General features: G+C 43.1%; 1 protein-coding gene across 3 annotated transcripts in view; it reads left to right on the forward strand.

The window, feature by feature from the left end:
• Positions 1 to 25,000, forward strand: part of ZEB2 (zinc finger E-box binding homeobox 2) — a 116,794-nt gene that overhangs the window by 87,784 nt on the left and 4,010 nt on the right. For 2 of the 3 annotated variants that reach the window (XM_086466078.1, XM_086466080.1), the window contains exons 4-9: positions 2,430 to 2,501; positions 9,143 to 9,331; positions 10,034 to 10,248; positions 12,794 to 12,902; positions 13,785 to 15,754; positions 17,753 to 17,933. In XM_086466078.1, the coding sequence (XP_086322204.1) occupies positions 2,430 to 2,501; positions 9,143 to 9,331; positions 10,034 to 10,248; positions 12,794 to 12,902; positions 13,785 to 15,754; positions 17,753 to 17,933 (2,736 nt within the window). The remainder of the gene's footprint in view (positions 1 to 2,429; positions 2,502 to 9,142; positions 9,332 to 10,033; positions 10,249 to 12,793; positions 12,903 to 13,784; positions 15,755 to 17,752; positions 17,934 to 25,000) is intronic. The other variant, XM_086466081.1, reaches the window with a different exon arrangement.

The raw sequence follows: 25,000 nt of genomic DNA on the forward strand, positions 1-25,000 counted from the left end.
TAGGTAAAGAAAAGTCACGTTAGCCGAGTGTCGCAAGGCTAGAGGATAAATTGTGCAACCGTCAGCTAAACGAGAATAAAAATGTACTTGAAAAATTGCAGCGTGTACTCTGGTGACCTGCACAAAGTGAGAAGCAGCGCAGAGCCTTCGTGAGCATTTAATAATTTTTGGGAAGCGACTAGACACTGTAACTTCTCTTTACCACAGAAGAAAATGACAATGAGGAAGGAAGTGCAGCAGAAATCTTGAACATTACCACTATTATGCAAAAAAAAAAAAAAAAAAGAAAAAAAAAAGAAAAAAAAAAAAGAAAAAGGCTGTTCACTGTTTTCCCCTTGCTGACTGGGTAGACGTGCCCTCAGATGGAAAACTTCTGATACTTGTGACTCCTTACTACCAGAAATCACATGAGATGATCAAGGAAGAAAATCACAATAACTATATTTATATCTAAGGCTGAACTTCTCAGAAATACTGTACCTTGATTGAAATTTCTGGTAGGCTGCAATAAAAATATCAGATGTGAGACTGGCCCAGCAGATCAATTATCATAATTGACAACATTTTATTAATACATATTGAACTCCTAAACGTTTTGGACGCAAGATATCCCCATGAAAATGATCCTTAGAGAGGCAGAATGCCAGATCTGGGAAAAGAATCAAGGCTGGCTTGTCTGCTGTACAGTTTAAACAAATATTTTTCATCTGGTCTGCCTATTCTATGCTTTTGTACAAATTTAGCATCTGTTTGTACCTGCATATTTTAACTTAAGAGCTTTCATTAAGGTTGTTTTTTTTTTTTTTTAAGCTTCAAAGCCATAAACATGTATATTTATACCACAGTATTGTATGCTGGTTGTAAAGCTCTGAATTAAGTCATTCTGTGCTTTAGTTTTGATTAGAATGATACAATTAGAACCTGTTATTCTACCAACTAATTACTTGTAGAATGTGACATCTGAAGAATACTACAAGATTGCAAATTTAGGAATGAACTGAGAATGTGCTCTGTTTATATTATTCCCCTATCTTCAGTCAAATCATTGTCATGGAAATGGATTAATACTGGGCCAGTTTCTGTCCTCATCAAAATCTCTCTCACAAAAAATGAGTAATAAGAATTTTAATGCTTCGTGTATCAATAAGATTTTAATAGCGGGCTTTGATCTTCTTGCCAGTCTATCACTTGATTGGCTGAGCAGCATCCATCTTCCTGAATCATCATCGACTTGTGTTTGTTTCTGGGAAATTCTCTTTTCTTTTTTTTTTTTTTTGGTTATTGTTGAACCATTTCTGGGCGCCTTTTGACATTTTATTTCTTATAGGCGTGGCTGAGTGAAAGATTAAACCAGATTTTTCACTTAAATCTCAAATGCTAAATTCTCTCACTTAAAAAAAAAAACCAAAAGAGAGAGATTGTATGTTTGTGCACGTCTTCAAATAAAGAAAGGACGGCGTTAAGGAGAAGTTGAAAAGGCGAGAAAGGAACGCTGTGTATATTTATTTTTTTGCCTGTGAAAACCCTTTGGAGAGTTAAATCTTAACCAGTCTGTATATGTGAATACCTGTTGCACATGAACTAACAAATTAGCAGCCAGAAACCAAGTTTGACAGGCACTCCCAGGCAGGCTGAAACATCCATGAGAATAAGCATTCTCCCCAGCGATGGAGCTGCATCCAGCCGCCTCAAAATGCTATTTTAGCTCACTCTGAAACTGAAACCCCAGTTTCATGGAAAGCAAACCAATTCATGATAAATACATAGTAAAAAACTCCACACGTATCACGCTCATTTGCGTGTGAATTAACCCAATTTATGGCCATAAAGGCAGACTTTGCCAGTGCACAGAGAGTGCAAACAAATCGTATGGGCAGAGAAGAACGGCCCACAGCTGAAAATTTGTCACATTTCTGCAGCACTTGGTATTAATACACGCCATGCTTCAAATGAGGTTAAAATGACGATGACAGCTCGGAAGATCTGCGTGAGATAGATAGAAACAGAGATATAAGAACTTCTTATATCTTCCTTTTGTATTTGCAGTTTCTTCCAGGTATAGACCTCACAGTGTCTGTTAACTGATTATTTCTTTTAAATACGGAAAAAAAAAAAAAAGAAAAAAAAAATCCCTTTTTATCACCCGATTTCTTATTAGATTTGATATTGGGAAAAGCCCTTCATTTACTCTGAACAAACAGCTCTGTTTCCCACCACTCGCTGTCATGTTTAAAGTAAATAAGTTCTCGTCCGTCCAGCACCGCTGAACTCATTCAGTTGCCAGAACAAAGCCATTGTATAGAGGTCCACAACAGCCCTTTTCTCTCCTTCCCTTAGCAGGATCTTCCCTGTTACTGCAGTGTGCTCCCTAGCTTTGTAAGCCATTCAATAACGTGCAAACGCTAAAAGTGTGCATGCTTATTTCACAGAAGAAATGAAGGAAGATTATGACACTATGGGGCCTGAAGCCACAATTCAGACCACTGGAAACAATGGTACAGGTAAGGCACTGCATGATACGAGCATCGCTTTTCTTCGGTGGCGCGTAGAATTAGCTGTGCGCGAAGTGACAAAACAATTTCTTTCTTGTTTTCAGCTGAACAGTTGGGAAACATTCACGTAATTCCCCTGGTTTTTAATTTTTTCCCCCAATTCGGTCACAACGGTGCAGCGACAAACTCATTCGGTGACAGGCCTTGCTGCCCCTCCTGTGCCCCGCAACATTTCAGCCCCTGACTCCTTTTAACTGCATCCTTGTGAGCTAATAGTTTGCAGCAGCGTGAGGAGATGTTTTCCCAGCGAGGGCGAATCTCGTCTGGTTTAAAGTAGCCGGACCAAGATACAGTAGTCTCTTAATGAGAGAGACTGTACTAAGAGCTTGGTAATGAGGATGGGGTGCACCCTTCTTGGCAACCCCAGATTCGCATGGCGTGCAGAGTAAGCTACTTCAGAGACTGAAAACATCTTTTCAGCAAGACACACATAAACCCCTTACATAGATACACAGACACACACACTTTAAATGCATATTTATGAGATTATTATGTTTCTGGCTAATCTTTCCCCCCCCCCCCTACTTTCCACATGTCTTTCTTTCCCCTCTTCTTAGAAGTCACTACATTTTGTGGAACAAGAAAGGGGACAGAGATATTTAGCAGGCATCATCTCCAAGCCACCTCTTTTTTTTTTTTTTTTCCCCTCTAGCAGAGCAAGACAGCAAAAGGTTTCTGTAACTATTTTCTAATCCAAATGAATGCAGGGCTTTACCATGTTCTTTCCAAAGGCCACAAGGCCCCGCTCCATCCTCAGCACAGCTGAATGCCATGCGTCACCCGATGTTTCTTTCGCGTTTTTTCCACAATTTGAGATGTTGCAGATAGCCCTGATTTACACGGTTAAGAGTAAACCTTTTCTAGTACAAGTATATTTCTACGCATTCCATTATGAGATTTAGTTCATAGGTAATGCCCTCTGCAAACATTACTGTAAAAGGTGGTACCTAAGTCTTGCAAGGATTTTATTACTCACACTTTCCTAATGTTAGTAACACCCACATAAAACCCCAATGCTCTTATTAAGTAACACAAGAAATTTACTTTATAATTCTTGAGGGGGAAAATAATAGGAAAATAAAACCATGTCACTGCTTTTTTCACCTATTAGGTTTCTTATGCTTGAAAGGAGGGTGGCACTGAGGCACAGTTCATCGTTACGTAGGTACTTAATGATGTTGCCATACAGAACTGGATACACGTGTATTTTAAAAGCTTTTTTTATTTCCAAGGGACGTTAATAAAGTGACAAATTGTGCTTAGCACTCGGAGAAACAGGGCTTTAAAAGACGTCTGATTCAGAAATAAGACTTGATGGTTATCTGAATTACCATTACCAGAGCCTTTGAGGTCCCCTATCAGTCTCCGTGCGACTTCCTTTGCATATATTTTCTTTACCATAACAGGCCTTGACTCTTTCATACTTGCAATGTGGTCTGCTCGAGGGGGAAGACTTCATGTCCTTTTAGCCCCTTCCCTTCCAGTATTTGATGGTCTCTTCTGCCTGCTTGGCTTCGGCCTCACGGCCTCTCTCTGGGGGCAGGGTGCCGTTGAGCCCCCGCACAGCCCTGCCGCTATCTCGGCGCGGTGTCCGTGGGGCGTCCTGCCTCTTCTGAAACTAGTTTTCCGGGGAAAAAGATAAGGGTTGCCCCTACCCAGCTTGGTGGCCTGCAAATTTGTGGTTCAAAGAGTGCTTTAAAAGGCAAAAGCTGCTCTGGATGTTGTACCTGGCAGCTCCTTCCCCAAATGTCCTGTGCAGAAGTCCCAGCCTTCTCTTTACTCCAGCTGCTGTTTGCTGCAACGGGCAGCTTGCTCAGATAACCATGAGGAGGTGGCTAGTGCTCTGCTAGTGTTTCATTCAAATCTTTTATCACTGAGGTGTTCAGAGCCACCTTCTTCAGTGGAGGCTGGTGCCTGGGTAGGTTGGGTGGAACATGTTTCTGTAGTGCCTGCAGTTCCCATAGTCTCTTGAGAGTGACGTCAGATTATTTAGTCCTATTCAGTCATCTGAAAAACTAAATGCCTTTGCCAGTCTTTCCACCTTGAGCTGAAGATGCCAGGTGACTATTAGGAGCTGCAGCATCCTTCGTAGAATGGTTTGGGTTGGAAGGGACCTCAAAGACCATCTAGTTCCAACCTCCCTGCCATGGGCGGGGACGCCTTCCACTAGACCGGGTTGCTCAAGGCTCCATCCAGCCTGGTCTTGAAAACTGCCAGGGATGGAGCATCAACGAATTCCTTGGGCAATCTGTTCCATTGTCTCACCGCCCTCAGGGTGAAGAAATTCTCCCTCATATCTGGTCTTCTAAGATATATATGTATCTAGTCTACTCTTCATGCAGAATAAAAACTACTTGCCTGTTGAGGTGCCCCAACTATTATTTGAGGAGGAAAGGGAAGAGGTCAGTCCCTGAGCCATTGGAGACCCTTCCTAGCTAGTCTGGGAAATGTTTGAAGCTTTCTTCTTCAGACTCACTATAGGCTTTGGGCCCGTCTTGAGTGTTTGGCCTCAATTTTTCCCTGCAGGCAGTAGGGGACATTTAGTATTGATGCTTAATAAAAGAGCTGAGGTGAGGCTGAGACTCAACCCAATGAAAGAAGTTGGATTAGTGATTCCATCTCCAGCAAAAGCCGTACTGCAGTGACCTTCTAGTGTCAAAGAAAGCCATGTGGGTCTTCCTACAGATTAGCACGGGCTCTTCCAGATGGGCCAAGGAGGTTTCTCTCATTTAACACAACGTGCCTGTCCCTCTTGACACTAGATCTTGCAGCGTTTCATGACCTGGGCTGAGCACAGAGATAGGAGATACAGCCTCACACTCATCCACATAGATCCAACCGCAAAGTTGCTGTAGGTGCATGCAACAGCTGTGGTGTATTTTTAGCATCAAATTCCTTGCAGAACATCACTAGTGGAGAAAGAAATCAAAAAGAAAAAGTCTTCGTTATTAAATTATTTTCCTATTGTCAGAATAGCCACTTCCTAGTGGTACTTAAAAAAGAAATCTTGTTATCCATACATTAATCAGCTGTATTTTTATAATGAGCCATGGAGGCTTTATAGTAGAAAAGCAAAAGTGACAATTAGAGTGAAAATTTTAGTCTTTGGTCCTGCTAAATTAATTTATAAATATTTCTGGGATTTCTGAAATGGTTGCTTGACAAAATCATGTTTTGCAGAAGGGTTTTTTAAAATGTGAAAGAATAGATTGATACAGTTTATTTCATTGTACCTGTTACAGCTATTACAACGAGGATTTTGGCAGAAAGTAGATTAACAAGGTCCCTATAAACAAATAGAAAAATTTTCCTGGTTTCGATTACTACCATCTGACAAACTTCGAGTAAAGGTCTCTTAATATAATTTAAAGAAGGGGAAAAGAGAAAACCTTCAGGGGGAGGAAAACAGAAGTAAAACTTGGCAGGTTGGAGGACAGGCCGTTTTCAGGCTGTAATCTGTGTGTACCAATGGGGGCCTCTCACTTCCTGGCTAATGAAGGCTGTGGTTTTATTAGCTTTGTTTGCGATTAAGGGCAGCTATCACCATCTCGCAGGACAAGTTCCCACACAAAATAACTGGTCTCCCAAGCTCCTTGAACCTCTCTCTCACTTTATCTTGAAAGGTCCTATATGCCTCCAAAGATAGCTTTCCTTAATGCGTTTTATTTTTATGTGGCATGGCCACATCAGCTTTTGGAGCTGAAAATATTTCTGCTCTCCAGGCTCCAATAATTAATTAAAAAAAGACTTATTTGGTGAGGTCACCCGCCGTAGATCTTGCTGAAATTCTTGCCTCGCAGGAGGGGATGTGCAATGTGTGTGCAGTGTCAGCCCACGAGGAATCTGGGAACATGACTTTCTGCATGGAAAACAAATTAGGGCATGGGGGGGGTGGGGGTGAAGCGAGCCTTACACCCAGAAATCGAGAGAGAAACCTAATGGTTATCAGATGGGTCTTTTTAGTAACAGTGGGTGAGCTTCCAGCCATGTCTGAATTGTCAGTAACGTCGCCGGTGAGAAACCAGATACACATGGTCACCTTTTGCTATTTATGTTAATCTGCAGCGTTGCAGCACTGGCTGTATTGTTTCAGTTAAGGATCCGTCAGCTTTTCCACTAAATCCCCTTGTTTTTAGGGGTTTATAATGTAGACATAAACATTTGCTTTAGCTCCCGGATTGCATGTACAGACATAGAAGCTAAATAATCCAGAGAATTAGGAAGCCAAGGCCAGTAATATCGCAGCAGTCCTCCACAGCCTGTTGGATCAGCCTCCAGATAGACTAGGGGGCCGGGAAGGAAGAACCTCGTTTGGGTTCGAGTTTGGGACTGAAGCTCCTAATATTAACTCAGGCCTTGCTCAGTGGCTCAAATCCCCTTCCTACCAACGTAGTTGCAAGCTCCAACCCCCCCCCCCACCTGCCTGGAGGAGGAGAAGGACGCATGGAGCCATCCCTTGGAGCCATCCCACCCTTTATGCTTTCTGCTCCCATATCTCCTCTCTGGAGAAAAGCTCTCTTTTCCTGCTTGGCTGGTAGCATTTACTGGGTCGTGGTCTGAATCTGGCAAAAAAAAACCCACTTGTTTTCCTTGGATCTATCGCTAAGCCAAGAGGAGTGGAGATGGGGTAGTGTTAAGCTAAAGGGTGGATGATCTTGCAACAGCTGGAAGAGCTAGGTATAGCAAGGGAATGAAACATTTCCAACGTAAAAAGTAATGCCTCAGCTTTGTTCTGATACAAATGAAGTCAAAACCACGTTCTGATGCTCTTGTGCCTAAGGTGACCGCCATTTTGTTATATTTCTCTCACAGCAACAAAATGGCGGTAAGGTACTCGATCTTGTTCTCCGTACTCACGCTCCCCTCTCTAGAAGTCGCTTTTTTTTGGTGAAAAAATGGAGATATTTTTTCTTGTCTAATAACAAAGGATAACAGGAGCTACAGAAGGACCAAGGGAGGAGCTCTGTGGTGGTGTAGCAATTCCCTACAAAACCGCTGTGATAGGAACAGAAGTTTCTTTCCAAAAATGGGGTCCCGTGCCCTGTGCCATTTGGTCACTGTCACTAAAATACTGCAGAACGCTTGAGAAGCTGCTCAGCTCATATGAAAAATAGGGCATATTTGTCTCAGCCAGAGGATTTGATTTTATCGGCTAAAAGGATGAGGTTTGCATAGATGAGTATCTACTTTTATCGACGACGGCGAGATCAGCACATCAAATCGGGCGCGTTCAGGTTTCCAGTTGTGTCCAGTCAGTGACTGCATCTCATTTTGACCACCAGCATCACCTTGCACTTTTGTAGGAAACCGAGGCAAAGCATCTACCTGTTTCTAAACACCACGGAGCTAGTTAGTCTCTCATTTCCAGTGGTTACTAACCAGTATAACCCTGTAGGGCCGTAACCCCTTGGATTTCCATGAGTTTACTCCGTATTGCTCCCTGGTGTCAGTGAGAGCAGACTCGTGCCATTTGATATTTTACTTTTACATGAACTGTAGAATAGTTCATGGTATTGTCTCATTTTCTTATTTCACCTAAGGAGAAATACATTAAAAATGTAATCAATCATAAGCCGATCTTTTCATTTACGGTCAGTTAAAAACAAGTATCTTTAATTCCCTGCCACCAACTGTGTCTTCCAAGACTTGTCAATAATAATAATAAAAAAGAAAATATTAGAGAAAGAAAATGGTCAGCTCCTTTTTTTTTTTTCTTTTTTTTTCCTGGTGTAATGATATTAAAATTTGTCTGTAACGTCCCAGAGTTTTTCAGGACTTTTCTGTATGCAGTGTTCATACATGGAGGAGAAAAGCATATTTTTAGTAACAGGATGTTTTGTGGTTGAGCATATATTATGTTTCATGGACGTTGCATGCGCAATTGGGTTCACATTTAAGGAAAAGAAGGAAAACTCTCGTACTGACTGCAAAAGCGGTTTTAGGCTTGGTACCCCTGTTACAGTCTAAAACATCTGGTTCTATTTTTAGAAATCTATGAAGCAATACTTTTTTAAAAACAACCTATTCTCCCCTTGTAAGTTAATTTTTTAGTGAGGAAAAAAAATAAAAGGAAGATGTGAGCAATTCTCTTCTTGTGCCTGCCACAGAAGGGCAGCCCGAGGCAGGACCTTTCATGAAGGAGAAGCGGCTGTGGTCTTTACTACCTGCAGCTACCATCTCCCGTGTGGGGACCGTCTCCAGGTCTGAGGGGCAGCTGAGCTCAGTCCTGTAGGTCGAGCGGTGTTCACGCCAAAAGCTGCAGGTCCCCCGGGAGCCCGCTGAAGGTTCAGGTTCCCTAGATGAAAGATTACCTGCATTACCCAAGCCTCATAAACTTCTGCTGCCCCGTAGAGCCCGTGTTCCTGTTAATTTAACTGCTCACCCCTACTTCCACCCACGCTGGTGGAAAGCCTGCATTAATTTTATTAGGAGCCGGAGCAAGACCGATGAAAGTGAGGATCCAGCCGCAGCCTCAGCCTCGTAGCGCCAGTAACACCAGCTCAGCCTACGCGTAACAACGCTAACTGACCCGAGCTTCCAGCGAGGAGACGCACTCAAACCCCCTTTCTTTTCCCCTTCTCTCGTTTTAGTGAAGAACGCAAATTGCACGTCGGACTTTGAGGAATATTTTGCCAAAAGGAAACTGGAGGAAGGAGATGGGCATGCAGTCAGCATAGCGGAGTACCTGCAGCGCAGCGACACAGCCATTATTTACCCCGAAGCCCCCGAGGAACTGTCTCGCCTTGGCACTCCAGAGGCCAATGGGCAAGAAGAAAATGGTGAGGCTGTAATTCATTTTTAGCCAGTATCCTGACCTCGTGCAGCTGTTGCAATTATAAATGCACTACATGCCTGGGTGTTTACCTTAAAAATTGAAGAACAGCTGCAGCGGCATGGAATTTCATGAGCAAAGATTGGGGCTGTAATTTCAGTGTATTGTGATTTTTTAGTCAGCAAATTTGTATTATTTGGCGGGCGAACTGAAGAGCTGAATTTAAACGGGAGAAAGGCTGCTGCTCTAGTTGGGACTTTGGGAAGTTTTAATAAGAGTTTTAATGCAGCAAAAGACAGGGTAGCTGACCCATTGCTCTCCGGTACCTTGATAAATAATTGGAAAAACATCGGTAGGAAGGATCCGGTCAATGGCATAAGTAATGTAACAAGCTGGGGCTGGAATGCAAATCACCAGTTGATTGGGAAAAGTATTCCTTAGTTTTCCAGCCAGTGAGGTCTGCAGGAGGAGTGATGCCCCTAATTAATTTCCTTGCGGGGTCCGGAGTGGGTCCTGCGAGCCTGCCGTGGGCGTGCGCGGGTGGTGCCGGTGCCTCCCGCCGCCGGTTGGAAGCGCCGTCCCTCCCTCTCGGGCAGCAGATTGCAGCGATTCCTCTCATACCATCCCGGGCAATCAGCCCATGAGCTGCCATTGATTTGCTGACCTTTTGGCCTGCCTCTCTTCCCCCTCCCTCCATCCCGGGGCGCAGACCTGCCACCTGGAACTCCAGATGCCTTCGCCCAACTGCTGACCTGCCCCTACTGCGACCGGGGCTACAAGCGCCTGACGTCCCTCAAGGAGCACATCAAGTACCGCCACGAGAAGAACGAGGAGAACTTCTCGTGCCCTCTCTGTAACTACACGTTTGCCTACCGCACCCAGCTCGAGCGGCATATGGTGACACACAAGCCAGGGACAGATCAGGTGGGGGGCTGGTTTTAAGTGATTTCTTTCTGTAATAACCCCTTAGAGAAACGATATTGCTTTGATTGGCAATCATTATTAATTTTTCATGGCATTTTGAAGATGCAGATCTTTTAATGGTAATAGCTTTAATTGAGGTCTAAATGATTTTTTGATGGTCTCTTCTAATATGATTTAATAGTCTTATGTTCACGATCGAATGAGTGTGTTAATTTCTAATTTAGAAATTTTATTTGCACTTTAACTTGACTTTAGTTTCGTTTTTATGTTCCTCAAAAAGTGAATGAAACTGTAGCATTTTAATTATACATTATTAAACATCTCAGCAATTTTAATTCCATTTTTCACCTAGTTTTACTTTGCAGTGTTGCAAAGAGGAGCTCCAAGACATACTAAAAGATCCGCTAATATTTTGTCATTACGTTTCGAGTAACCTTTTCAATCACACGAAATTATGCGTGTTTTGTATAATTGTTTGTTAAACATAATTACACATTTTTAGAATAACTCTTCCTACAGTACACATAGGCTATCATTTGTGATCGTGCCACTGACACACGGGCGCACTAGCACTGAGGCATCGCTATCATCTGTATTGCCCGGCAGCGTATCTGCAATAAATCAAAGCAGGTTTTTTCCTCAATGTGATGCGTGTAATATTATATCAGTGCCACATTTAAGGAAATGCCGCGTATCTCAAGCAGGTGACTGCGCTTCCCTCGTGCTCCTAAACAGACTGGCGGTAGACCTGTGCCACAAACCTCTTTAGGTATCAGCAGAAAAACTACTCCTGTCCTCGATAGAGAATTATTCCTGAAAACCCATCTTACGGAGGGCTGTAATGGAAACTCAAATGGTGTGGTTAGAACTCAAACGCGTGCGTTGTGTCAAATTATAAAGGCTTTGTGCCGTATTTATTTTTCTTCAAAACCTGAAAATCACTGATTGGCTGTATTTCTCTCGATAGGTTTTTCTCAGCATAAGGTAAATTCAGTTAGGCAAACACACAGCTCCAAATCGTGCCATTTTTGCAGCTAGCATTTTTAAGAGAACCGTCCCTTTTGCTTGATCTTAAATCAATAGAAATGAGTCTAGAGCGGTTTCTCCTATTCATTCCTTCCCGTGGCTTTTCCAGTAGACAAACACTTTTTCACATGTGTGTTTTTCCTAACCTGATCCACCGTAAGGTTCTTTTGCTCCGTAGCATTAAAAACACCCAGGGAAAAAAACCAAAACCAACCCGCCTAGATATTTATCCAACGTAACCGCCTGAAATTTCACATGCGGGAGCGCGCCGGTGCTGGCGCATTATGAATGGTAGCTTTGGTGTTGAAAAGTCCCCTCATTTGCTCGTGGCATTTACAATTAGTAAATTAAAATGATTGTATCATATTAACAGTGGCACAACTAAAGTTTATAGTAGTCCTCGGAGGGCGATGGGGGGAGACAAAACAGCTGTTGCTGTTTGTTTATGCAACTCAGCAACATATGAGCGCGGGTCCCTCAATGGCGCGCGGCGGGCTGGGCTCTGCTTGATCTTTGAAGGTTGCTGCTGTTTGAACAAACCTCCCTGTGTCCCATGTAACACCATCTGTCTCGCCAGGAATGTGGGAAGAGGCAGCACACCCTCGCAGTTGTCATACCGTTTCGGCGCTGCCTTTTTTTTTTTCTTTTTTTTTTTTTTCTTTTTTTCCCCCCCCCTTTCTTTTTTTTTTTTTTTTTTTTTTTCCTCCTTCCCCCCCGCCCCCTCTGCTCCTGCAGTAGGCTTTTGTGTCGTGGCCGCCTGCAAAAGGCTGACCTCCTGCCTTGAGCACCCAGAGCGGCTGGCTGCATTATTATTATTAAATTTTTTAAATTACGATTTTTTTTCTCTCCAGATTCAAAGTCGCGGGGCTTTTCTTGCTTGTTGCAAAAAGGTCAGCTGCCTTTGATTATATCTTCATGCCACTTTTAACTTTCAACTTTCCCTCGCCCCTTAGAAGAGCACTGGGGGAAAACATGGCACGAAAGGTAGCTCAAGTCTTCCCTGCTGCTCTGTGATTTTAAAAAAACATTTCCAGCAGCAGCTCACGCTGAAGACGCAGTCTCTTCTGCTTGATAATGAATTAAATCTTACACGAAATGCCACTAACGACAGTGTTTCTGTCTTTTCTACACACGCAGTAAACAGAATTTTTAAACAAGCCGAGTCCCACATGTTCAGAATCTGCTAGGAATATTAAGAGCCACAAATCTTCTTGTAAAACAGTTTCTCTCATCGTAAGATACCTTAAAGCAACACATTTCTGATGAGAGACTTAGGAAATAATTCTAAAGCAAATATCGAATGCTCATGTGAAAGTACTTTCTCATTTGTTTCGGTTTACTGCCAACATTTTGATTTTTATTGCCACGCTGATGAGACAAATAAATGTACATGCAGACCTTTTGGTCCGCTTGATAAATTCAGAGCCACATTAATTTTGGTTTTGTTTTTTTAAGCTAGGAATTCATGGTTTCTCTTGCATAAAATTCATGTTGGTGTCTTTTTTTTTTTTCCTCCCAGCACCAAATGCTGACCCAAGGAGCAGGCAACCGCAAGTTCAAATGCACTGAGTGTGGCAAGGCCTTCAAATATAAACACCATCTGAAGGAACACCTGCGAATTCACAGTGGTGAGTAGCGGAGGTGCTGGTGTGCTCATTTGCATTTTGTTTAATTAGCTGAGTTTTAAAGACTGCTTAAAATTTACACAGTTCTGCTTCTGGCTTCTTGGAGCTACTAAGGTATTTCATAAGTGATATCTGAGTCATCCTCATTTATCATGCTGTTAATACCACCGTCTCGCTGAAAGATTTGGAAATAGTAAAGCTTCCTGCAAATAATATAGATGGTTTGTTCGGCAGTTTGGGTTCAGAAGCGTTCGCTCATTCCTGCGCAGTCGGAACCAGAAGAGTCCGCTATATTTTCCACAACAAAAAGTCCCCCCAAGTGCAATACAGCTCATATTCTCAGATAACGTGTAAGGGCAAAGCGTCTCATACTGAGTGACTCGTGCATTTTGGCTCTCCTGCTTGACGCAACATTCAGCGCACGAAATGCCACCGGGCTCTGTCCAGGCACAAACCTCCGCCAACGCTGACGTGGAGGTCCTAACATCAGGACTCAGTTTCTCATATCGTGCTCACTTCCAGGGAAAATTCCTTTCTTTGGAAGAAAAACGAAAGAGAAACAAGTCAAATTTGAACAGTCCGGATTTGATTTGACTCCCTTTGCCACGGGGTACTTACCTGTGACTTGCAATGGTCAGTCTGGAGCCACTCTTACACCTCGGTGGCCATTGCCAGCTGGAGACCATGGGTTCAGACTGACCTCAACACCCGTAGAGGAGGGTAAAGCAGTGGTGGGTGCGTGGCCATATTCATAGAATTATTATTTTCCTCGCTATTAATGAGCGGATACGTAGACGATTAGTTGGGTATCAAATGCGATCGCTTGCAATTACAGCAGTAACGGTAACAATGATAATTAACATTTGGTTTTAATTATCATTTTAGGTGAAAAACCATATGAGTGTCCAAACTGCAAGAAGCGTTTCTCCCATTCTGGCTCCTACAGTTCGCACATCAGCAGCAAGAAGTGTATTGGCTTGATCTCTGTAAATGGCAGAATGAGAAACAATATCAAGACGGGTTCTTCTCCTAATTCTGTATCTTCCTCTCCTACTAATTCAGCCATTACACAGCTGAGAAACAAGCTGGAGAATGGCAAACCACTTAGTATGTCTGAACAAACAGGCTTACTGAAAATTAAAACAGAACCACTAGATTTCAATGAATATAAGGTTCTTATGGCCTCACATGGGTTTAGTGCAACTAGTCCTTTTATGAATGGTGGACTTGGAGCAACCAGCCCCTTAGGAGTTCATGCTTCTGCTCAAAGTCCGATGCAGCACTTAGGTGTAGGGATGGAAGCACCATTGCTTGGGTTTCCTGCGGTAGGCAGTAATTTAAGTGAGGTGCAGAAGGTCCTACAGATTGTGGACAACACGGTTTCCAGGCAGAAAATGGACTGCAAGGCTGAAGAGATCTCCAAGTTGAAGGTTTACCACATGAAGGATTCATGCTCTCAAGCCGAGGAACAAGGAGTTACCTCCCCCAATATTCCCCCCGTGGGTCTTCCAGTAGTAAGTCATAACGGTGCCACTAAAAGTATTATTGACTACACATTAGAGAAAGTCAATGAAGCCAAAGCTTGCCTCCAGAGCTTAACCACAGACTCGAGGAGGCAGCTCAATAACATTAAAAAAGAGAAGCTGCGAACCCTAATAGACCTGGTAACTGAAGACAAGATGATAGAGAACCACAACGTATCCACTCCATTTTCATGCCAGTTCTGTAAAGAAAGCTTTCCTGGTCCCATTCCGTTGCATCAGCATGAGCGTTACCTGTGTAAAATGAACGAAGAAATCAAGGCAGTCCTTCAGCCTCACGAGAACATGGTTCCCAACAAACCTGGAGTGTTTGATAAGCAAACCCTCTTGCTGTCATCAGTACTTTCTGAGAAAGGAATGACTAGCCCCATCAACCCATACAAGGACCACATGTCTGTACTTAAAGCATATTATGCTATGAATATGGAACCCAACTCTGATGAACTACTGAAAATTTCCATTGCTGTTGGCCTTCCTCAGGAATTTGTGAAGGAATGGTTTGAACAAAGAAAAGTCTACCAGTATTCAACTTCCAGGTCACCATCACTGGAAAGGGCCAGTGCCAAGGTGGCGCTGGCTGCCACCAACAACACTCCCACTAAAGACTCTTTGTCAGCCAGATCTCCAATAAAGCCTGTGGACTCTATAACTTCACCATCTATAGCTGAACTCCATAACAGTGTTACTAATTGTGATACTCCTCTCAGGCTAACAAAACCTCCTCATTTTACCAATATTAAACCAGTTGACAAATTGGACCACTCTAGGAGCAATACTCCTTCTCCTTTAAATCTTTCTTCCACATCTTCTAAAAACTCCCACAGTAGTTCTTACACTCCAAACAGTTTCTCTTCTGAGGAGCTTCAGGCTGAGCCTTTGGACTTGTCTTTACCAAAACAAATGAAGGAACCCAAAAGTATTATAGCCACAAAGAACAAAACAAAATCTAATAGTGTAAATTTAGAACACAACAGTGTTTCTTCATCATCTGAAAATTCAGATGAGCCACTGAACTTGACTTTTATCAAGAAGGAGTTTTCTAATTCAAATAATCTGGATAAAAGCACTAACCCGGTATTTGGTATGAACCCATTTAGTGCCAAACCTTTATACACAACACTTCCACCACAGAGCGCATTTCCCCCAGCCACGTTTATGCCACCAGTTCAGACCAGTATTCCTGGGCTGCGACCATACCCAGGACTAGATCAGATGAGCTTCCTACCACATATGGCCTATACTTACCCAACTGGAGCAGCTACTTTTGCCGATATGCAGCAAAGGAGAAAGTACCAGCGGAAACAAGGATTTCAGGTAAAGTGTTGCAACCGGTTTCTTTTGAAGGGCTAGAATCTAGTATTTTGCCATGTGTCCTCCTACAGAAGAAAAAGCCCAAAGCTGTACTCAACATTTCCAACAAAATTAGCAATTTATTTTAATCTGAACTTGCAAAAATGCAGCGGAGTGCAATCACCTTGAGTACCTCTACTTGGATTCAGAAGCAGTATCAATCCCTTTGAATAGGTATAACACTTACGGTTTTATTCTATTAAGACTTCAGTAATTTCTTATTAGAATTGTATCTAAATAATAATAATAATGTCCATAAAAAAATCTGCAGGGCTAAAAAAAAGAGGAAACTTTGTAGGGAAACGGATCTCTGCAGGGCATAACTACATTTCACCACGGGGAAAAAGAGCAGTGGGAAACCTCTCGGGAATCACCCCCACACTTGGACACAAAGCTGTATCCCTCTAAGCAGAGGCCTATATGGCCTTGTACAGCTCTGTCCCATTGAAAGCCTTCAAAGCTTCCCCCTCCATGTTTTTTTTGGGGACTGTTCACCCACCGTGCACGGGAAAGGCGTTCTCTCTTCTCATGAACGTCTGGGGTACGAGAAACATTCATGCGTTGCTTCACCATAGCCCTTTCCTTCAGCCCACCTACTGCCCTTCTCAGACTACCGGTCCTCTAATCCTGCCAGTCATCTGGAACAGCTTTGAAAAAACCCAGGGATTAAACAAAATTATTCGGAGAGGTAGCAGCTAGGGTGCTTAATCGCAGACAAAGTCTTTCCCTGGACACGTAATCTGGGTCAGCACTTCTTCGTGCCTGGGTACAACATTTAATCCTTCTCTCAGGTCGCCCCAGAGTTAATACACGAGTAGTAATGGATTTCACCACTTGCATGCCTACTGCAAAGAGCTGCTCTACTGAAGTCATGTACTTTTATAGCTTTTTGCTGGGTGTATTCAGATATAATGTACAGAGTTTAGTTAAATGAGATTAACTGATTATAGATTAGTAATTTTTTTTACATTTGTGCGCGTTCCCCTATGTCCTATTACGGTCTATTAGTAGTTTTACTGACTAGTAAATGTTTTATAGTTTCAAATGTGAAAATCAGGTATGGTTTTACATTACAGGCTGTAATCCCTCTTTGCACAATAGAAGCATAAATAGCACTGCACCTCCATAACAGCTGTTCCACTATTCCAATTTACAGTACATCTGCCCTCTTTGTAAATGTATTTAAGCCTATTTAATCTTCTCTAATATTAATTAGTGCAAACCTAGGCTAAGAAAACCGAACTGTGTGATAGCAAATGGAAATGTATGTTATCATGCAAGTTTGCACTCTCTTTGGATCAAGACAAAATAAATATCAAGAAATTTAATAATTTACTGATCCACATTCATTATTGCTTAATGCTGAAGGCTGTTTTAACATAGATAGAACATTGATAAAAAGTGTTATTAATATTCCCTATTTCAAATTACAAAATTAAATATAAAAATATAGCTTGAGGCCTTTAGTCGGGAGACATACATTTAAATGGATTGCATAATAATAACATTTGTACCTAAATATAAAATTCAATTAAAACCTTTCTACAGATACAGAATACATCCAGGTTTCAGTGTTTTGAAAGGAACGGTTTCTTAGCTGTTGCTTACACTCACCCCTATAAAATATTACAAAACCTTTTGCTGTCCATGAAGAGCTTCCCCTTTGCATTTTCCTCTCCTCGAAAATATTTGGTGCTGATATGATAAATACAGTCCGCTTGTGTAAATCATGTTATAGCAGAGTGCTCAAAACCAGAAAGTTGGTTGAAGGCAGAGAAGTAGGAGGCTCCTTGTTATTTCCACAGTTCCCATCAGCTGTAGTTTCATTACCAATGGATCCCTACGCTAAGAGGGACCACCACCCTAAGCAGACATGATTTTAACTTTCCTGGGGTGGCTGGTTCCTCCGTGGGAAGGAGCGGTGGTGGAAGCGGGTGTCGCTGACGGGTGGTTCCCTCACAGGGAGAATTGCTTGATGGAACCCCAGACTACATGTCCGGCCTCGACGACATGACGGACTCTGACTCCTGTCTGTCCCGAAAGAAGATCAAGAAGACAGAAAGTGGCATGTATGCGTGTGACTTATGTGACAAGACATTCCAGAAGAGCAGTTCCCTGCTGCGACACAAATATGAGCACACAGGTAGGGCAGCCACGCGCGCCGAGGGGAGGGTTGAGGTCCATGCTATGCTCTTCGCAGTGTTTCATGAGTACACTCGTGCAGAGAACGGTGCAGTAGGTGCTGAGGCTTTCAACAGGGAAGAAATGGTATCTTGCTCAGCACAATTTATTTTTTAATAAATATTTCTTTTTTTTTTAAATGGTTATTGCTTGGGAAAGGCCTGTTGGATGCAATGGGGTGAATCCTGGCAGGTGCTAGGTGAGCTCGGGTCACGTAGAGCGCGGTGGCAATCACGGCACTCAGCATCTCCCGGGACGAGCCCTCTTCAAAGAAGGCAGGCCCGAGCGCTCAGAAAGGGCTGCAACTTGGTCAACACACAGTCTGGCACGGGAAGGAGGAGTGACAGGGTATTTCTCGTTTCTTAGACACTATCTGACCCCGCACCATTTAATCCAATAGAAAAACTTCCCCTGACGTTAGCAGCGTGAGAGCTGGCTCTGGCCAAGTTATCTGAAAGCAAACAGCTCACGGGGGTTGCTCTCGCCGTGATTTCACACGCCAGCAGCGCAGGCAGGTTGCATTTTGCTTTTTCACTTCTCAGCTAATGCCCAGGGAAGGCTTCCTTCTTCCCCGAGCAGGAACTGATTTTTGTCTAGTTCAAGGAAGCTTGCCAAAGCTCACCACGGATTGTCAGTTTAAAAAATATTTTGGTTTGAAAAAGACCCTCCATCACACCCATGCTGGCCATGGGTCCCCTTGCAGGCACTGCTCCCTTCCCCGCTGTCAGCCAGGACAGGCACGGGCCTGGAGGTGGAGAACTCTCCGAGGGGGACGCATTAGCTCAGAGTGTTTCAGTTAGGGGAAAATGGGACCGGAGCTCCCCAAATAATAGAGATATCAAGTTATGTTAGACAAAGGGAATGTGAATTATCACGTGAATTATTGTGCAGCAGGACATAAACCAAACTCCAACTTCCTAGAGTTAGAAAAAAGCTTACTCAGGAGGAAACTTTCCTTAACTTTGAAAGCTGAGTCCCACTTCAGGAAATGAAGCAAGTCACATCATCCTTCAATCTCACCATGTGACAGTAAAAAACTTATACCTTTCTATTAATACATCTTCCAGGCCGCACACAATCATTTGGCATTTCACATATGAAAAATTTACAATTCGGAAGCGGACTCTGCCTTTAAAAAAAAATTCTCTACTTTGTTATTTTTTCTTCTTATACCTTTCTTCCAAACTTCGAGTTAATCCCACATAGGAAAATAAAAAAGGAAGTTAAAATACACGTGGGATTAGGAAAGAAAATGAAAAGCAACATTTTTGGACTAGGTCAGCTCGTTCATTGGTGGAATGTGCTTCCTACTACATTATTCAGATCAAATTGTTTATTCAGTAGAAGAAGCTTTGAAGGCTTTACGTCCCTGCACCTTTCCTCTCCTGAATGATTTTATTACAGCCATCTGCAAACATTATGGTTTACTACACTACTACCGTAAAGCTCTTATGTTAGAACTGGCCTTCATATATATCGGGATCTGGACATATGGTTGAATCCCATAAAGTTGGTAGTCCATAAGGTCGACAGACATATGGTTGAAAGGCTGAAAATTTGACAAGCTGAAATGTGTGCAATCACCTTGATTTGCAAAATAAACTGCATTTGTAAAAGCAAAAATATGTTCTGGTCCTTAAGTAGCACGGGAACCTACTGCCTCGAAAAATACCACACAGCTGTGCCGTAGGGACTTTTCTCCTCCTTCTTTGCTTTGTCCCTTTTGGCTTCTCAACTCTACGTCCGTCAATTTTATGGGACTCATCCTTATGATCCAGAACGCGTATATGATGTCATATTTAATACGCTAGAACTACAGCACATCCCTGAGCTTGCGCGTGGCGTTTAGAGACAGGAAGGCTGGTCTTGTGGCAAAGGCGCAGGCTCTGAGGCTGAGCGTGCTGCGTTCTTCTCTGCCTTGCCGCAGACTTCCGCTGCAGACTTCAGCAAACTGCTTCATCTTTCTCTCACCTTTGCCCATCTTCGAAATAGAAGGAAACGATACCAGCCCGCCTCTCTGGGGTGTTGTAAATCTGAATTCACGCAGGCTGAAATCCTGCGATGGAACTCGCTACATAAAGTGTGAAGTATTATTAAGGATGTGTTTGCTTTCGTGGAGCCTCCATGCATCACGCTAACATTAGATAGAGGTGGCTGGGAGCTCTGAAGACCTTGGCTGGGCTAGCCTCCATGACTCATTCACAGCCTTCAGGAGGCACACTGCACTGGGGCTTTGGCTAATGGCTTAGCACGCATCTCCAGCGAATTTCAATTTAATTTGCTAGGTTTTGGAAAAAGCTCATAAATGCATTAAATAACATAGGTGTGAAACTGCAGTCCGTGTTCAGTGGAAGGAACTGAATTGATAGTAACGCCATCTTCTGCATTTGGGGTCATTGTCAGAGTAGGCCCAGACTTTTCAATCAACTTTTTGAAACCTGAAAAAGAGAAAAAGCTTCGGTTTTGAATGCATTGCTGTTTTCTGATGAACTGATCACCATCTGATGTTACTTCATTAAAAATATATTTTAGGAGGAATTGGAATGCTTCCTGTCTTTCCTGGAGAAGCACAAACAGTGGATGTTGTTTATACTGATATGTAAAAAAATCTATGTGCTTTTTCAGGTCTTTTTTTCTGATACGTGAACAATCAGATTTTTCTTTGTCACCACTTCTCATGGTCCACAGACCTCTTGCAACCAACGCTAGAACAAGGGTTAAAAGAGTCAGACAGAGGCCACATTCCTGCTTTCCAGCCCCTAAAAATTTACTCCAGAGAAGTTGCTTGGAGTAAAAAGTAACACGACGCGAGCTGGCTTAATCATGTGCTACACCGAGTATTGCAAAGGAGAAACCAGGAACATCGTAGGTATGGTGGTGGAGCTGAGTTCCCCTGCCAGGGCAAGAAGAAGGATGGAATTTGGCAGGTTCTTTGTGTCAACCCAAGAACTTTTGGTAGGACCCCGTGGCCGCAGATCAAGGAACTCTGTGATTACCTCTGCACGCTGTGCCTGCCACAGCTTGAGCACAGTAGAAAAAGGGGCCCAGATTGCACAATCCATAATTTTTGATTTATGCAGTATTAGTGGTATTTTGCAATAGCTTCTAGCTTCATGTGGAGAAGGAAGATTTACTGTGTTACTGCAATGAGCGAATTGCGTTGGTTCTGGCTGAACTGAAATTTAGTGCAGAGGCCACTGCTTGCTGCAGGACCAAATTCTGCCAAGTTAATCTCGGGATGCCGTTTAATTTTAAGGGAAATTGTGTCCATTTCAGAATTTGAACTTTACAAGATCTTATTTCCTTAAAACCAGAGGATGCAGCACTGTAACTGGGGTGCAGAGCATGGCAGGTAGCACAGGGATTCAGTACTCGCCTTATTTTCCCGTGGAGTCTTATGAACCCATCGTAGCTTTGGTCAGGCTGAAATCAGTCGAGCCGATACAGCTTCACTGGCATGCATCTAATCTCAGATTTCTCCAAGCTACTGAGCACAAGGTCCGAGACGCTTTCCTTACCAAAGGTGGAGAAGATGGTTGCCTTCATGGCAAAGCATTGGTGCCATTTGGCGAACAAAAAAATCATTGCGTTGAAGATAAGGGGGGAAAACAGTGGTGGGTAAGGGAGCAGAAGAGCAAACAGAACAGAGCATTTAGGAAACAGAGAAATATCCTGGCTCCTGGATAGCAATCCAGCCCCCTGCTTTGTCATCAACGCTTCATTCGGGCTGATTCAGGAGTGAGGTGAAGGTTAGCATTTGTTCTGCCGCCGTCGACGCCCATGGGTGCTACACACCAGCTCTATCGTAGCTTCACAAGGAAATTTGCAGCGTGCCTGCTCTGCAACCGAAGCTGGAAACAGGTTTTCAGAATCCTACCTAGAAATTTTAAATCCTTTCATTGTTGTTCTATATTACATCATATTCTATTTTATTACTTGTGTGGGCTGTCGAGGGCCTCATAGCTGTGCTAGTGCTTTCATCCTTTCTTTTTCCACTGTATATTTTATTAAGACCTCTTTTTTATTTTTGTAGCTTTCATGCTGATGCAAGCACTAGTTTTATTTCCAGATTGATTCTGTAAACTAAATATTGTTCTTGAGCCTGGTAGCAAATCAGCTCTCTCTGGCTAGTATTTTGAATTCCCAGCTCAGGAGTTTTCTTTATTTAGAGCTTGATTCATAAAAAATTTACACGCTATTTAAAGGTTATTTTTTCTTGCTTTACTCTGATACAAGTTTAGAATTCCCCATTTTCCACTCAAATAAAGAAAAAAAAAAGGATATATTCTATGCTTGTGAAATTCGTTCTGTAGACAAGGTCTCCTATTCAAAATGGAACAGGTGCAGCTTGGGCAATTATATATAAATTGCATTTATCTTGCACCTTTGACCGCTTCGCTCTGCTCTGGCCGCTAATCCATCTCCATTGGGACTACATCTAACATCCAAACCCCCAAGCAGCTTCAAAAGGACTGCCTTTTAAAAATAAAAACAAACTGTCACAAAAATGTTCCCTTCTTTCCTCCAAAGAGTAGGATTTCTGTTTGGCCCCCTCCCATAGGAAAAAAAGACCCTCTCGCTTTAGGCAAAGGATGGGTGGTATTTAGTCCAGGGCCAGTGACAGCTTATGATCTGATGTCTTATGACTTTTATACCACTGCAAATGGGAAATGCATAGCCTTTCAGTCAAAGACTTTTAGCCCAGGAAGGCTGAGAAATGTTTAAGATTTATTTTTTTTTTATTGTTCTATCAGAAAAGCCGTTTTGGAGACTTTGCAAACCGAGTAGTTATAATTTCCTCTCTCTAAATTGAGCGCAGGCTCCTGTGGGAACCTCTTTTTGCAGATGGTAGAATAAAAAAAAAAAATGCCCAAACATTTCCTTTAGGTATTTGAGAGAGATTTATCATTTAGTTTCACCGCAAAATGTGGCATCTACATCACGCATCCACCTGACAACATACAAGTGTTTGGTGAGCCCTCCCAGGAGCTGCCTTGGGTACCTCTCTCCTAGCTCCATCCCCCACGGATGACGCAGGTCATCTCAGTTGAGACTGGGTAAAACCCATGGGGTGGGATGTTCAAATCTTCTCCCTTTCAACCCATCTCTACTCCACTGATGTCATGATTGCATGGCAACGGTCCTACTGTATGTTAGCTAAACAGCTGATAAAGCAGCCAGGACTACCTACAGTTGTAGACTTATCCCCATCCATCTACAGCTGTAGGTTCTCCCCATTCCCCTACAGTTGTAGGTTCTCCCCATCCGCCTACAGCTGTAGGTTCTCCCCATCCACCTACAGTTGTAGGTTCTCTCCATCCACCTACAGTTGTAGGTTCTCCCCATCCACCTACAGTTGTAGGTTCTCCCCATCCGCCTACAGTTGTAGGTTCTCCCCATTCCCCTACAGTTGTAGGTTCTCCCCATCCACCTACAGTTGTAGGTTCTCCCCATCCACCTACAACTGTAGACTTATCCCCCTCCCCAGTGTAACATACCTTATTTCAGCTTTATTTTATGGCTTATTAAGGCATTGTAGGGATTAGGCATTCCTTTTAAATTGCTGAAATACTGGGTTTTGCACACGGAGGAAAAAAATAATTCTTCTGCAAATGTTCGGAAACCCGATACATTTAAAAACATATTTCAATTAGTGTTGTAACAGCTGCGTGCTGCGCACTGCTAAGGTATGTTGTGTGGTGTCTGAACAAAGAACCTTGCTCAAGCTGTCATGTTCCCTCAGATCAAAACTGAGTCCTTGATATGGATGTGGTAGACTAAATAGCTCTAGTATAGCCTTTTTTAGTAATAATATAAATTAATATGAAAATATGGAGTATTTTAATCTTCTCGTTTCTAAATTAATTTATAAAATATGGATGATTCCCTGCCAGGCTACCTCTGTGCTGGCTGGGGGGAGGCCCCAGGTAGCACGAGCAGGAGGTGCAGCGTTGAATAAATGCCACGTGCAAGGGATAAGCAAAGCAGGCAAAGACTGAGGGACGAGCCCATCTCCCAGCCTTGGGGAAGGGCGGGTGGAGGCAAGTCTGGATGAGATGATGTGGAGGTGGTTGACTTCTGTTTGAGAAGAGGAAAAGTGTTGGGCAACTGGATGGAGCACAACTGTGGTGTGAGAAGGGATGTAGCAGGCATCAAATGTAGTGTGCACCCAAAAAATCAGGAAATTTGAAGTAATGGAGAAGGAGCAGCGTTGTGGAGAAGTGGAACAAGACAAGGGCTGGGCTTGTTGATGTTAGGGAAAAGTAAGTCAGAGGGAGGGACTGAGACAGCGTGGGCAGTTCAGTGAGGAGAAGGACACAAAAAAAGGTGCTGAGGAAAAGCAGGTGGTCTACGAGGAACAAAAGAGGAACAAAATTAGCAACTACGGAGATACTAGCAAAGGGATGGCAGCGTGTTGCTCGGAGTGGGCTCAGCAGGACAGTTGGGATGAGGCAGGGATTCAGGCAGGCGCATCTGGTGCATCCAGCTGGGTGGCTGGTAGCATTGGGAAAGCTCCCACCTCACCCACGAGGGTTTTCTTCTGGCAGCGCTGGGGTTTGAGGAGCGCTTGTGTTGCGAGGGCTTTGGGACTTCAAGCTAATTTGAGTGACTTGATCGTGCTAAAATCTCCCAAGCTAAGACTGTGGGATTCTCCCATCGTGGCAAAACGTGCTCTGAATTGCAGGTAGCCACCTCCCAGCTCTGGATTTGGTGCACCCCCAGGTCAAGGGTGGAGGTTCAAAGGCAAAGCGTGTGTACAGGTCAAAGCCCAGAGTTTTCTTCAAGCTTGACTTTTAACCAACAGGTTAAATTGGCAGAAATGCATGTTTAGGAAACAGATGATAAAAGCAATACTGCTATAATTCAATGTATCAAGCTTGAATTTTCAATTTTACTGAAAAGGTAAATAAAGAAAAAAAAATAAACTCTGTATGTGTGCAAGCTTAGGCGACTCTCATACAAAGAAACATAGTTTGAGTTCCAATTTCCAGGCATCCACTAATTTCCCTGTCACTTCGGTTATTCTAT

The sequence above is a fragment of the Leptosomus discolor genome, chromosome 5 (genome assembly GCF_034619465.1).
Source record: "Leptosomus discolor isolate bLepDis1 chromosome 5, bLepDis1.hap2, whole genome shotgun sequence".
In the NCBI taxonomy this organism is placed as follows: Eukaryota; Metazoa; Chordata; class Aves; order Leptosomiformes; family Leptosomidae; genus Leptosomus; species Leptosomus discolor.